This window comes from Scophthalmus maximus, chromosome 18 (assembly GCF_022379125.1).
Source record: "Scophthalmus maximus strain ysfricsl-2021 chromosome 18, ASM2237912v1, whole genome shotgun sequence".
NCBI lineage: Eukaryota > Metazoa > Chordata > Actinopteri > Pleuronectiformes > Scophthalmidae > Scophthalmus > Scophthalmus maximus.
In genome coordinates this window covers 13292498-13306559 of record NC_061532.1, presented here as the reverse complement: position 1 = coordinate 13306559, position 14062 = coordinate 13292498, and the positions used below count along the sequence as shown (strand labels likewise).

Here is a 14062-nt window from a genome sequence, read left to right as displayed (position 1 = left end):
TATTTTGTGCCATCTGCGACACCACAGTGAGTCGACTTTGCAGGGTTTTTTTGTTATTCCTAATAAATAAATCACCTCCTGAGTGGTTTTACTGCCAGTGAAGCAGATCTGCTGAATAGTGCATGCAGAGGAGCGCATGTGTCAGACATGAAGAGAATGGATTTAAGGCCCAAGTTGTCATTTGATCTGTGGACATCGAGTGCTGAGAAAACTGGGGTGATAAGCGAATCCGCAATTGTTGTATGATCCTATTTTTACACTGTTGCAAGGGGCCCAACAACACGGGATCTTTTAATATTGAAACAATGCATTAATTAATCGGCAGAGCCCCAGTGAAACGTATTGCTGTAAGTAATCATTGTGTTTATTCAAACCATTAAAATATGCATGGGTATTTGCAAAAAATGTCAAATCACTCCAAGGAGACAATTTAGTATAAGTAGTATTTACTCAAGCAAGTGTTGATTTATTTATCAGAGTGTGTTACTCATTTGTCAATTGGTGTAGACTGCTCGGTTTTCAAAGACATATTGTGTTGTGTGGTCTTTTATCTCACTCATCTTGATCCCAGTCGGTCTGCTCACTGCAGCACTAACTCCCTATGGAAGCAATAACAATAGATGTGTCAGCTAATAATGAAACCATGCCCTTAATTTAAAGTATAGATAAAGACACAAACACTTACGTGTTTCCTCTATATGTTACAAAAGAAAAGGCTCTGCCGATCGGGACTCACCAAGTGTGTTTGACAAATACAATGCTGGCTAGTGTCTCTGCTTTCAGGAGAGCAAACTTGCAAAAATCCAATTAAGAGCAGGGCAGCATGTCTAATGTTAACCCTAATCTCTGATAGCATAAATAGAGCTTCTACACAGTGGATGTGTTGCTGTACAAAGCCTTTGAGAGTTTTTTTTATTTCTGGAAAATAAGATTTTGTGTTTCTAACCCCTAAAACACTACAGTGTGTAGACTTTAGTGCTGCTTTCGTTTTCAGCTGTTATTGATGTCAAATAGTCAGTCTCCTGATTCACATTGCAATACACGATTATTGTACACCGTTGCAAGCTGTCAGCTCTCAAATTTACAGTAAGTCCTTGTCAGCAAATGAAAAAATCTTCAGATCAGTGAATCGAGACATTGCTGACACACTGCAATAAGGCTTCATGGATTCCCTTTCGGTTTGGAGCTCGGCGATAAGGGCCATAAAAAGAAAAAATATATATCTTCAAAAATTAGATTGCCTCTGTGCCAGTGTCAGCCGTAGGCACAATGTTTCCACGGTGTCCATCCGTGCGTCCATCTGTCCAGTGAGTGCAATATCTCGAAAACCCTGTGTGAAGGCCAAAGTCACTGACCTTGCAAAACATGTTTTTGGCCATAACTCGATGATATTTTGACAGAATACACTTTATCTTTAATTCATTTCTTCAAAAGGACTGGAGTCTATGAGTCTGGACAGAAATGGATGTAAAATGGTACTTGACTGATGGAGGCGTATAACCGAGAGGCAGTACTTCTAGTTTATCTCCACAATCATATAAATGTGATTTGTCGTTTTCAATCCTTCGCGTTTAGTTTTATATTACCTGAAGGCTACATGTTTTTCTTTTCAGCTGTTCTCCTGCTTGTTCGCTTCTTCTGAGACTGATACTGAATCGAAGCAGTGGTCTCTGAATCATTTCTTCTCATGTAGATGTATTCTCTCTCGAGGGACTGCTCACAGTGTGTCGTATTTTGCTGTGGCTCTTATTCTGTGTTTATGTGATAGTACAGTGTCTTATGTGAGCTTTTATTATTGTTCAAAGCCTTGATGACGACATGAAGACATGTCTCTTGGGGTAAATACAAATTTCTGCTATCACCTGAGTGTTTGTCCCAGATTGTAAATAACTAGGATTTAGTTGAGCTGTTTTTCCCATTGGTGATGGTTGTTTTTATAATATTACATAAAAGGTAATGTCCTTGGAATCACTTGGAATTTTTTTCTTTAGTCTGGTTGATGCAATAATGGAGTACAAAATGTAAGAGTGTTGCTCGGAGTGGACGTAAAATATTAAAAGTGATGCATGTTCATAGAAACCTTGTTGTTTTGTAATTTACATTCTCATTCTTCCTCTTCATTTTCCTCACCATCCTTCTTTTCTTTTTTATTGGTTCTTCTGTTTGCACTATATAGATAGTCTTTCTCTTTTTAATGTTGTGGGAGTATATTAATTCTGTATACAGTATTAAAACACACAAAAAAACAAACACTTAATATGGCCATAAGGTTAAAAAACTGTTTGTTGTTTTCTGTATGTAGGCCATGCAGGTTCAAAGCACTTTTTGAGGAGCATTAAACTTGCATAAGCCTCTAACCATGTGAAGCTAATGAGGGTAAAGTTATGAGCAAGACTCAGTAGATCACAAGCAAAGAATATCAATCACTGATTGAGTTAACCGTCTTGTAGACAAATGACGTGGCTGCACGAGAGGGGATGTTGATATCACAGACATAAATAAAACTGATGTTGTCTTTTATCTGCAACAGTCAAAAGTGAAAAGTTGGGCAGAAAAAAAACATTACTTGATGCCTTGAGCCTCGAGTCTGCCAAAGAAAGAAATCAAGTATTGTGTGTGACAGAGAGAGAAAAAGGACTGCGGAGCCTTCAATAAGATTTCGGGAAAGAGAGTTCTTGATTAAGAGACGGCTTTCATTCCCTAACAATGTTATCGGGTAGGGCTGATCGTCAGCATCGAAGTAGGGGTATCCATTCCATATGTCAGAGAGGGAGAGAGAGAGAGAGAGAAAGAGAGAGAAAGAGCGGCATTCAGCTGATCACCTAGAGCAGAACGCACAATATATTTCAATGAATCATTGATAGCTGGTGTTTTTTTTATGTGAATGGGAGTTTTTTTTACTGTTTAACATGAAGACATTGTCAAGTAAATTAAGAAAACATCACGTTTAGAAATAAACAATTAAATTAGGTAAAATATGAGCATATTGTAACAATTGCATCCACCATTTTATTCATCAACTATGGAAATCTAATGCGTACCATATAAGACCCAGCCTGGTCATACTGTAATACTGCAAATCCACTATATCTTTTATGGAAATCCAGCTGGCAGATACCGAAACAAAAAAAACTAGAAATAAATGTGCTTCAAAGTTGAATGAGCTCGTTCATCGAGATGAACGAGCTCATTCCTCCCTGTTGCAATCGATGTAATGAAGCTTGTTATTCATACTTTCATGTATTATTGATTAACTCACAATCACCCACAGACACACTGTACAGTTTCTGCTTTAGATATGTACAGTAGGAGCTGTTATCTGAATACGGGAGTGGAACCAATATCTTTATCTACAAAGCTTGAACGAGCTTTACTTGTCATTCAAGGGGTTTGTTTGTGTTTGCGCGGTGCTTGTTACTGTTTAAGGAGCAAATTATAGTCACTGATGCTTTTATGAGTTTTTATTTCAGATCAAAGGAAAAGAAGGAGAGAGAAAATAATAGGTACAGCATTCTCTTGAATTTTCATAATCAACTTCTCAACAAATTGCCCCCTTCTCTCTGTTTTCTCTTAAAGGTTGACATTCTCTATGTTTTACCAGTAAACTTCCAAACATAAATTATGAATTTGTATACTATTTTCCAATGACAGATGTGCAGTATAGCACTGTCTTCACCTGCTATAACGTAATGGCCTTATTCCTACAACTGCTCTGCCTTTAAGGATGGAAAGTTGTGTGTGTCTGATTATGGAAAACATCCATATGAATATTTATTCCAAACTCAGTGTGGGTCATTTTGGAAGAGAATGTATCTCAAGGCAGTGAGCCAGACCAAACAACCACCTACGGCCGGGTACTCCATCTTCCTCCCACAGTCCAAAGACATGCAGATTGTCAGTTTGTGATCCTCAAAGAATAAAGCGGTATAGATAATGGATAGATGGATGGATGTATCTCAAGACCGAGCTGATGATTGTTTGTTGATTCAGCTTTACACCTTGAAATGTTCAACTAAAACAATCCAATGTGTTCAGCTTTAAGTCAAACTTTTGCTTGAACGCTCTATATTGACCCAGGTGAGCACCAGTGGGCACAGTATGGGAATTTTATTTGCCACAAGTGCAGCTGGGTCTCAGAAGATAGAGAGGGTCGTCCATCAACTGGAAGTTTCGATGGTTCGATCCCCGGCCCCTGGGCAAGAAACTTAACCCTAAATTGCCCCTGATGGCTGTGCTGGCAGTGAATGAATGTGTGAATGTGTGAATGAGACTTGTACTGTAAAGCGCTTTGGGCTGTCGATAATACAACATTACAGGAAGTTCTTATCGGATCAGTTTTGAACCCTGAAGGCTGTTTCGTTGTGTCGGTGGTGGCGTACAGAGCTCCACCTACTCCATTCTTCTCCTCTTCCTCCTCCTCTCATTGTATCTTCAACCATGTACCTCCACCTCTTTCTCTCTCCCTTCCCTCCTCTCTCCGGTGTCATCCATTCATCTGTCCAACTGTTAACTGCCTGGTTGATCTGCATCTGCTTCTGACGGGGAAAGAATGTGGATATAGTTCAAAATAGGGAAGAAGATTTTATGGTGACATCTCTGTGGAATTGAGAAGGATCAGGGGGGTCTTTTATGTGGTATGTATGAAAAACAACAACTTTATTTTGGGACCTTGTTGTTAGATTTTAATGAGACAAGGAAATGAGTTCCATTATTGGACCATCTCAATTTGAGGTTGCATAGGGTTGCAACTCACACTTATTTTTAGCGTTGATTCATTATTTTTTCAGTTATACAATTTTTCATGTACTAAAAGAAAATTGGGAAAATGCTCTCCACATTTTCTTAGTCCAAGGTTTCAAATTCCGATCCAAAGTCAAATCATTCAATTTACTATCCTATAAACCTGGAAATAAGCAAAAAAAAAAAGCTTCTAATTTGAGTAGTTGTCATGTGCACCTGTTCTGTCAACTTGCTTTCAATTGAAAAATGTATTGATGGACTAACTTTTTCAGCACTATGACCGACAGAAGTTGTATTTACAGATCCTGTAAGCGTACAAGTGCAACTGAGTTTTAATGACATGATGGAGGCTGGAAAACCAAAGACTGTATCTATAATTGTTCCTGGCCTTGATTTGATTTGAATGGAAACGTTTTCACCTTCATTCTGTTGAGTGATTCCTTCAGTCTTTCTTAACTTTTATACCCATTGGCAACGGCCTTTTATGTTTAAATCATGCTTGGCACTCTGCTGTGAACCTATCAAATGAGATGTTGACAAACGTTTCTTCAGCCTCTTCTCCATATTCCATGAAATTAAGTTGACGTTTGCCGCCTAAATTATGGGGGAAAGATCAAAGCAGAAACTGAACTCTGGTACACTCGACTGTGAATGCTGGAGGAAAACAAAAGGAAAACCCTCCTATTCATTAATTCCCTGACATGTATCCCTATCCGCAGCAAATTGGACTGTCGCACTCATTTTTAATTATTAAGGCCCCTCATTTGTCATTCTGCTGATGACATCACAAGCTCTTTGTTGTTGTGGTGATATGTGATCCAGATAATATCAATGTGGAGACACCGGATACTCTTGTGGGCGAGGGTCTGGAGAATTGGTGGTGGTGGTGGTGGGGCAGGGGGGTGATTAAATCCTCTGGAATTAAATGTCTAGCCAGGTTACAAAGATGTCCATGATTTATGGACGTTATATGTGGTATTGAGTTGCATGTTGATTATGTCCTAGTGGGCAGTGGGGCAAGTTCATCTCTCGATCCTCCTCTGAGGGTTCTGAGCTTATTGATGGAGAGTGAAATCAATGTGACAGCTACATGCATATGTAGTTGTCTGATGTGAGTAATGATCGACCGTGAATCAGACACACAAGTTCACCTTAATCATATCAGTTCCCCCTTCTTCTCTCCTCCGTCACTCTCTCCTGCACCAGAGCAGGGAAGGGAGTTTTCTCCGCCATGAAGCTCGGCAAGATGAAGAGCTCTAAAGACGATCACAAGAGAGCAGGTAAAACAACAAACAACACAAAACACAATCAACCTAAAATTATTGATTTGTTAATTAACAATTTTTAAATTGTGCAAGTGAGCATTTGGGGTAAATATATGCTGAAAGGTATTTCCCGAGTTGCTATGATTATATAAACAAGCTACAACAACAAAAAAGGGGCCTATCCTATCCAGGGCCTCTGACTGTACCAAGTGTTAGTTTTAATAGTTGATTAACTAAATTGTCAATTGTCCAGATGAGCCAGCAGTCCTGGACATGGAGGACCTGGACAGGAAGGCGATGCGTCTGGCTGGAACATTTGACCCAGACACCATCTCTCTGGCCTCCGTCACCGCCGTCACCACCAACGTGTCAAATAAAAGGTTTGACATTTATAGATGTCAAGATTAGAGAATTCACAATTTTAAGCTTCAAACCTAGAATGGTGCTTTTTGCATTTCTTCAGGTCAAAGCCAGATATCAAGATGGAACCGAGCTCTGGACGACCAGTGGATTATCAGGTGTGTGTGTGTGTGTGTGTGTGTGTGTGTGATATTATACTGTGACATTGTTTGTATATATGTTTTTAATATGATATGCTGTGTGTCATAAGGATACATAACGGGTATAATATAAGGAAAAAGTAGTAGGTGAATTGTAGCTTTTGTTTAAGAGCAAAATATGCTTAAAGAACGGCCAGAGAGAAATAGCCTTTGGATTTTGTGTAATTCTCTTATTCTCCTTTTTGCTGAGAGAAGAAGGATGCTGCTCTTATTTATCAGTTTAAAGCCGTGTGCTGGAGGCGATTAACTTAGCTTATTGTAGACACTGGGAGCTGGAGGAAACAGCTAGCCTGGCTCTTTTTTCTTTTTTTTAAGTTTAAATAATCCACCACCCAGCACCTCTATAATTCACTTATTAACATATTGAATCTACAATTGGTTGTAGGGTTGTGTCACATTTTGATATATCCACACATAAGCACTATTGCTTTCTTTATTATCAAGGCTGTGAGTGACTACCACACTACATTTATTTACCACAACATCAGTGGAAAAAAGTCATAGAAAAATTGTGGACACAGTGTAACTGTCCTGCAGTGCCAGCCAGCCCATGGCCTATTTACATGACCTGCATGAATATATTTATACACCAGCCAAGTCCAGTCTTGATGTAATTGTAAGTTGCACACTCATCCTCTCCTTTCTCTCTTTTTTGTTTCTCTCTGTTCCTCTTCATCATCCAAAGACTAATTAAACCAGTGGGAGTTTGAGTTAAACCTGAAACCTTTTCGCCGAGTCAGAGTAAACTCACAGGCTGATGTAGTGTAATCTTGCAAAAGCCCTCGCTGCCTGGAATTAGCATCATTAGAGATCGTGAAAGATCAGTTTGGAATGTTAGCCTTTGAATTTGCTTGTCTGAACAGAGTAAGTTTGTAGTTGCATTATTAGTTATGACAATCTGCCAGTTTGGACTCACAATTGGAGGAAAGTTAGCTTGTTCTTGCTTTCAGTCAAATCTAATGGGTCAGTGTCTCCCATCAGATCAGCATCACAGTGATCGAGGCCCGGCAGCTGATCGGCCTCAACATGGACCCTGTGGTGTGTGTGGAGATCGGAGACGATAAGAAATACACATCCATGAAGGAGTCCACCAACTGCCCGTACTACAACGACGTGAGACTTTTTAAGCTTTTCAAAATTAACTTTGCAAGAATACAATGGATGCATAGTACATGAAATAATAAGCTTCTTTTTAAAAAAATATTTTTACATCTAAATGCCCCTTTCGTATTTGTTATTTTAATACAGTATATTGTTTCATTATGTCTCCAAGGCTGATGCCATTTTCACCTGCAACATGATATTCTAATAGTGGTATTAAAGTGAAACAAATGGCCTTAAATCATATTCTGGCAAACATTCATGTTCTTCTGAGATTAGTTGCTGAAGCAGGTTGAAGTTAGATCATTCAGAATAATGAAAAAAAAATCTTTTCCACAGCGCATAAAATTTACTGCTACTGCTTTTTGCAGTCCTAAAAATCCTGAAAGGTGAATACACCTTTATTTATCCTCTGTGAAATAATCACACATTTGACTGCTTATTGGAATGGCTGAATAACAGTATGACTACTAATATGTGGAAGGGGTCCCCTCCAGAGAATTATCCCTTGATCGATCAGTTCTACGGAGCATTTTAGTGTCTGTGAGCTCATTGTTTCAGTCATCACTGTATAACCTTGAGTGATGATCAGTGTCATCATACAGTAAATGTATCTCATGCCAGTGGCAGAGTTAGTGGCAGCAGATGATTCTCAACATCATTCAGTCAGATTTCTGGGAAATATAACCATGACATGCACAAAGTAAAAAATTCAGGATGGATGCCATAGATGTTCTCTTTGATGGGCCGTTTGTAGCAATGATTTACCTTCCATAACACTCTTTACTAGAGAGTTCTTGGCTTCTCCTGAAGAGTTCCTGGACAGCAGGAGAGTGAGTCCCTCTTGGTAGTCAGTGGTGGTGAGAATCAGGCAGAACTCAGCCTCAGGACTGTCCTGCAGGGAGCAAAGTGATTTTTTTGTCTGCTGTCGATTTGTTCCGTTTGCCTGAAAGTCCCCTGTTGACAGGAAAAGACTGGAAACCACAGTGATTGAGACAATATAGTCCTTCGAGCTCTCTGTCCTCAGTATCTGTTGTTCACATTTTTTTTTCTTGTGGCACCAAAGAGAGTTCTTGTAGGATTCATGTCCCAGACTGGATCTTGACAAAAGGTGCACAAAAAGCTGCTTTATATGGCTTTACGTACTGCAAAGGAATGAAAAGACTTTGATTCGGACCTGTTAATTAGCCATGCCCTTTCAAGTCTCTAATCTTTGCCACCGAAGAATTAAAAGCTGTAAAAAAAAGGTGTTTTTTAAAGATTCACTTCTCTGTGGGTCTCCCAGAGTTGACTTTTTTCTGTCCATCATCCAACCAAAACTCTCACTGCCCTACAAAGGCAGCTGATCTCCTGTGAGTCTTAAATGTTCTGTTCAATGCCTCTGATCCTCAGTGAGACTCTGCATTTATGTTTTCTGAACCTCAAAGTTATCTAGAAATGATTGTTTTGGCACGTTTTACTCCCAAAGCAAATCTAAAAGAGGAATCTGCTTTCTATTGAAGGAGTAAGTGAAGACATCTTAATGGACAAAAATTTTCTCTGTGCTCTGCAGTATTTCGTCTTTGACTTCCACGTCCCTCCTGATGTCATGTTTGACAAGATCATCAAGCTTTCAGTAAGTGAAGTGTTGATGAAGGTTAGATGTTAGAGCCGGCTGCGGCAAAAAATACAACTGAAAACTTCAAATTAACTTGACCACTTTGCTGTACAGGGAAGAGTAGATATTACAGCCATGGGATGTAAGGCCATAAAAAGATATTGCTGGTTATTGCATTAATGAGGTTAAACAATGATCCCAGAGAGTCACTTGTGTTAAATATATTATGTCGAAGACATTATGCAGCCCCTTGTTTACTATTATGTAAATAGCCATCTGTCATCCCATAGCACTCACAGGTTTATGAATGATTTATGATGATGTGTTTCAACACAGTGAGTTCGTACTTTATGTTAATATTTGATTCCCAATTCTATCCAATTAGGTCATTCACTCTAAAAACCTTCTTCGGAGTGGGACCTTGGTGGGAACCTTCAAAATGGACGTTGGGACTGTTTATTCTCAGCCTGGTAAACCACAAGATAGGGCTCTGATAAAAAATATAATAGCTGCTAATATTGTGTGCGTAGTTTTTGATTTGCCTTGTAAAAGTCCATTTCAAATTTTCTGTCAATTTGCTTTAAACTGGCAATGGATTAAATTAAAAAAAAACTATTATTGGCTGTTTCACTGATTGATTGATTGACATTTCTCCAAGAACACCAGTTCTACCACAAGTGGGCCAGCCTGTCCGACCCTGATGACATCACGGCTGGATGCAAAGGATATATAAAGTGTGACATTGCTGTGGTGGGAAAGGGTGACAACATCAAGACCCCGCACAAGGCCAACGAGACAGATGAAGACGACCTGGAGGGGTAATGAGCCACTAATGATTGGATTGGATTGATTTAAAAAAAATAATTATATAAATAATAGAATATGACTCTTATAGAGAATCTATTTTGTGCACAGAAATACTACAATGCTACAATTTGACAGGCATACAGTGGTATATAATGATATATATTGAATTCTAATACTGTGTAATCAGAAACCTGGTTTCTCAAATTATTCTCCAGAACTTCAATCATATATTTTGAATTGAATCACCTGGCAACTTTCCCAGAGACTGTATTTTTCTTCAACGTAATCAATAACTCGACAATCCTGTCTCATAATTCGTGGTTGTGCTGCTGTGTGTCTTCCAGGAACCTCCTGCTCCCAGAGGGCATCCCAGCAGAGAGGCAGTGGGCCAGGTTTTATGTGAAGATCTACCGCGCTGAGGGACTTCCTAAAATGAACACCAGCATCATGGCTAATGTGAAAAAGGCCTTCATAGGCGAGAACAGAGACCTGGTGGACCCCTACGTTCAAGTGCAGTTTGCTGGGCAGAAAGTAACTCCCTCAACAATCTGCTGTCTGCTTTTCGTTGCTAGTTGTTATTACTCCTTTAGGGATGATAACTGTGTGTGTGTGTGTGTGTGTGTGTGTGTGTGTGTGTGTGTGTGTGTGTGTGTGAGTATGAGATAATGATTAAGTGCAGATTTACAAGCTTAAACGGTACTCAAATGGTTCAACTAGTAAAAAAACTACATTGTTTTAAATAATTAAGGAACATTAGGTACCCAAAGTTTTAGTAGAGCTAATCTTGTTAGTTTAACTGATTCATGGCAAAACAATGCTCCAAACAAATTCCCCCAATTAAAAAAAACAACAGGTGTAATCTTATTCATTGAGCAATTCACATTTAATCTTGAATTTCCCCATTTTCTGCAGGTCATATGAAGTAAAATGCCTTCTGTACTGTTAATATTATTAAAGCAACAGTATCCTTAACTATTGGATTAAGGCTAGAAACATATAACTGACCAACTTAGTGTATTTGTGCTTTCCAGCACTGGGAGTACAGTGTTTTTCCTCCATGTGTCTCAAGGGGAAGACTTCAGTCCAGAAGAGCAGCTATGAACCGATCTGGAACGAGCAGGTCATCTTCACTGAGCTCTTCCCTCCGCTCTGCAAGCGCCTGAAGGTCCAGATACGGGACTCGGATAAGGTCAACGATGTTGCCATAGGAACCCACTTTATTGACCTGCGCAAGATATCGAATGATGGCGATAAAGGTAGGTGAAAACACACCATGAAGGATGTCGGCAGTTTGTCTTATTAGCATTTATTAGTTGTCAGGAACATTAATTAGTCAGACCTAAGTAGTTAATATTTTACTCAATGTAGTGATTAGCAGAGCTAGATTGTGTGATCAAGCCACATGACCTGTCTGACCCTCGGATAATGGCTGTATGAATTTATTGGGTGACATTCAAATCGACTACTAATCAATGCATATATTAGCATTTATAAAATGCATGATACATTGAGAGGAATTTATTTATGTTACAATTGCTTCTTTACCTCTCATCAGAAGTCAAACTTTTACACTGGTGAAGCCAAAGAGAATAGTCAAATATAGAAAAGGAAAATGAATATCACATCCCCTCTTAACGTTTCTTTTCTGTTTGCATTCTCCAGGGTTCCTGCCCACTATGGGCCCAGCCTGGGTCAACATGTATGGCTCCACTCGTCAGTACACGTTGATGGACGAGCACCAGGACTTGAATGATGGACTCGGAGAGGGCGTGTCCTTCAGAGCCCGCCTTCTGCTCTCCGTCGCTGTGGAGATCCTGGACACCACTTCGCCCGAGATCATCAGCTCCACTGACGTTCAGGTCGAGTGTGTTTCCAACATCTCCGAGGTGAGAGGACCCGACTGCAAAAAAACTTCCAACATTTCTTTGTGCGTGTAATTGTCTCATGAGTTGGAATTACTACAGCAAAGTCAAAGAATAGCTGTAATTTTCGATCTGTGATCCATTAGAACACAGAGTTCTTTGTCCTCTTCTGACTTCTAACCCAACAATATAAAATCTATCGACACTTGTATTGCTGATTGCTCACCAGGGAAATCAGAAACATTACATGTGGTGCTCCTGGGCATGCCTGCCAGCTACATCTTGGCTGTTAGGGTGTAAATGTCTCCCCTGGGAGCTCAGTCATTAATGCCAGCATGAGTGTGTGCCAGTTGTTAAGTATAGTATTTTTTTTTGGAGGAGAGACAGTTTACTAATTTGAAAAAATGCCAAGCAAAGATATGTGGTAAATTGGCACATTTATTGTTTCTCTTCTATAAATATTTAACTTGAGATTGGTTTCACTAATTAGTGAAATGTGTGTGCCAAAAAGTGCATTTTGTAGTGCCAATTTTTACAAGCAGGAGAGGATGCTTATACATGATACTTTAAAAAGGTGGTAAGATTACTTAGCCTGCGTTGGGACACTACCGGAAACAAATCCCAATTTGGGCGAAGAATCAGTGCCACGATCAAAGACAGATTCGTTAATGCCAGACTTCAGACACTGTAGTACAGATTAAGGTCACGCATTTATGCAGATTTAATATGATCTTCCCATTGGTTTCAGCCATTTGTGACAAATGGAAATCAAGTGTGGTTCTTTAACTCACCTATTCTGTGCTCCCCCTTAAATTCAACAAATTTGACACAAGGGAGGCTGTCTGATAAACTGCTGCAAATAGAACTAAATTATAAAAGAGTAATGATTAATATCCTTTATTATAATAACAACCATATAAACATGTGGTGGAAAACACTACCTAAAACTTTTATCTATAAAATAACTAGCTCAGTAATTCAGAGAAAAGACAGGTGGGCTTTCTTTGTACAGTGCAGTCATCATTCCATGGACACACAGACAATAAAATAAATTCACTTCGCTCCAATAAAAGGTTCCACGTTTTTATTTAATGCTGTTCTCCTCACTCCATCAGAGCGCCACAGGAAAAATAGAAGAGTTCTTCCTCTTTGGCTCCTTCCTGGAGGCCACCATGATCGACAGGAAGATTGGAGACAAACCGATAAGTTTTGAAATCACACTAGGTAAATAAAGCTCTTTCCTCATCTTGTTATTATTAACCTGCACTCTACAAGTTCACAGTATACCAGAGAAATGGGACGCACACACCCAAACCACCTGGAATGCTCTGCCGTGTATCAGGTAACTACGGAAACCAGATAGATGGTGTCAGCAAGCCCTCGTCGGCGAAGAAGAAGAAGAAAGATGCGGAGAACGAAGAGGAGGAGAGCGAGCTCATCCAGAACTCCAGTGAGGACGAGGCGGATGAGGACAGGGACCTGGTCTCAGTCTCCTCCACTCCGGTCATGAAGCCTGTCATCACCGACAGGTCAGGGGTCAAGGGTCGCAATAACAACATTAAGGGTGCTTAGAACCTAAAGTATTGCTCATTTATTTTCAGTACAAAAAAAAAGCCCGAGACTAAGTCTTTTGAAGAGATTTGTTAAGTTCTTTACAATTACAAAAACTAAGCATTCGGTTGTAGACTTAGCATTCATTTAGAGAGTCAGGTTTAAAACTGTGGTGCCAACTAATTTTGTTTGTACTCTACAGAAATTACTTCCATCTTCCCTACTTTGCAAAGAAGCCATGTGTCTACATCAAGAGCTGGTGGCAGGACCAAAGACGACGACTCTACAACTCCAACATGATGGATAAGATCGCTGACAAGCTGGTCAGTATCCTTTCAGAATACTATAGTAGATACTTGTATGTGCTAGTGGTGGAAGAAGTAATTGAAGTAAGTAGCAGTACTTCAATGTAAAAGTACAAGTAAAAGCCATGTAAGTATCACAAGTTAAATTAATCATTATGATTGAGGGTGTCCATTGTCAGTGTTATATTACCATGTATTATATTCTTGAATATTATTGTGATGTTATTACAATATTAGCATATATCATAATATATATTCGCAATATTCATGTTGT

The 14062-nt window shown here is 39.4% G+C and overlaps 1 protein-coding gene across 5 annotated transcripts in view; it reads left to right on the top strand.

The window, feature by feature from the left end:
- otofa (otoferlin a) overlaps positions 1-14062 on the top strand; it is a 60639-nt gene that overhangs the window by 29439 nt on the left and 17138 nt on the right. For all 5 annotated transcript variants that reach the window (XM_035617509.2, XM_047328533.1, XM_047328532.1 and 2 more), the window contains exons 6-18: positions 5947-6020; positions 6259-6385; positions 6469-6523; positions 7547-7678; positions 9219-9281; positions 9649-9733; positions 9922-10081; positions 10415-10601; positions 11140-11326; positions 11733-11956; positions 13048-13156; positions 13275-13461; positions 13686-13806. In XM_035617509.2, coding sequence (XP_035473402.2) covers positions 5947-6020; positions 6259-6385; positions 6469-6523; positions 7547-7678; positions 9219-9281; positions 9649-9733; positions 9922-10081; positions 10415-10601; positions 11140-11326; positions 11733-11956; positions 13048-13156; positions 13275-13461; positions 13686-13806 — 1711 coding nt within the window. The remainder of the gene's footprint in view (positions 1-5946; positions 6021-6258; positions 6386-6468; positions 6524-7546; positions 7679-9218; positions 9282-9648; positions 9734-9921; positions 10082-10414; positions 10602-11139; positions 11327-11732; positions 11957-13047; positions 13157-13274; positions 13462-13685; positions 13807-14062) is intronic.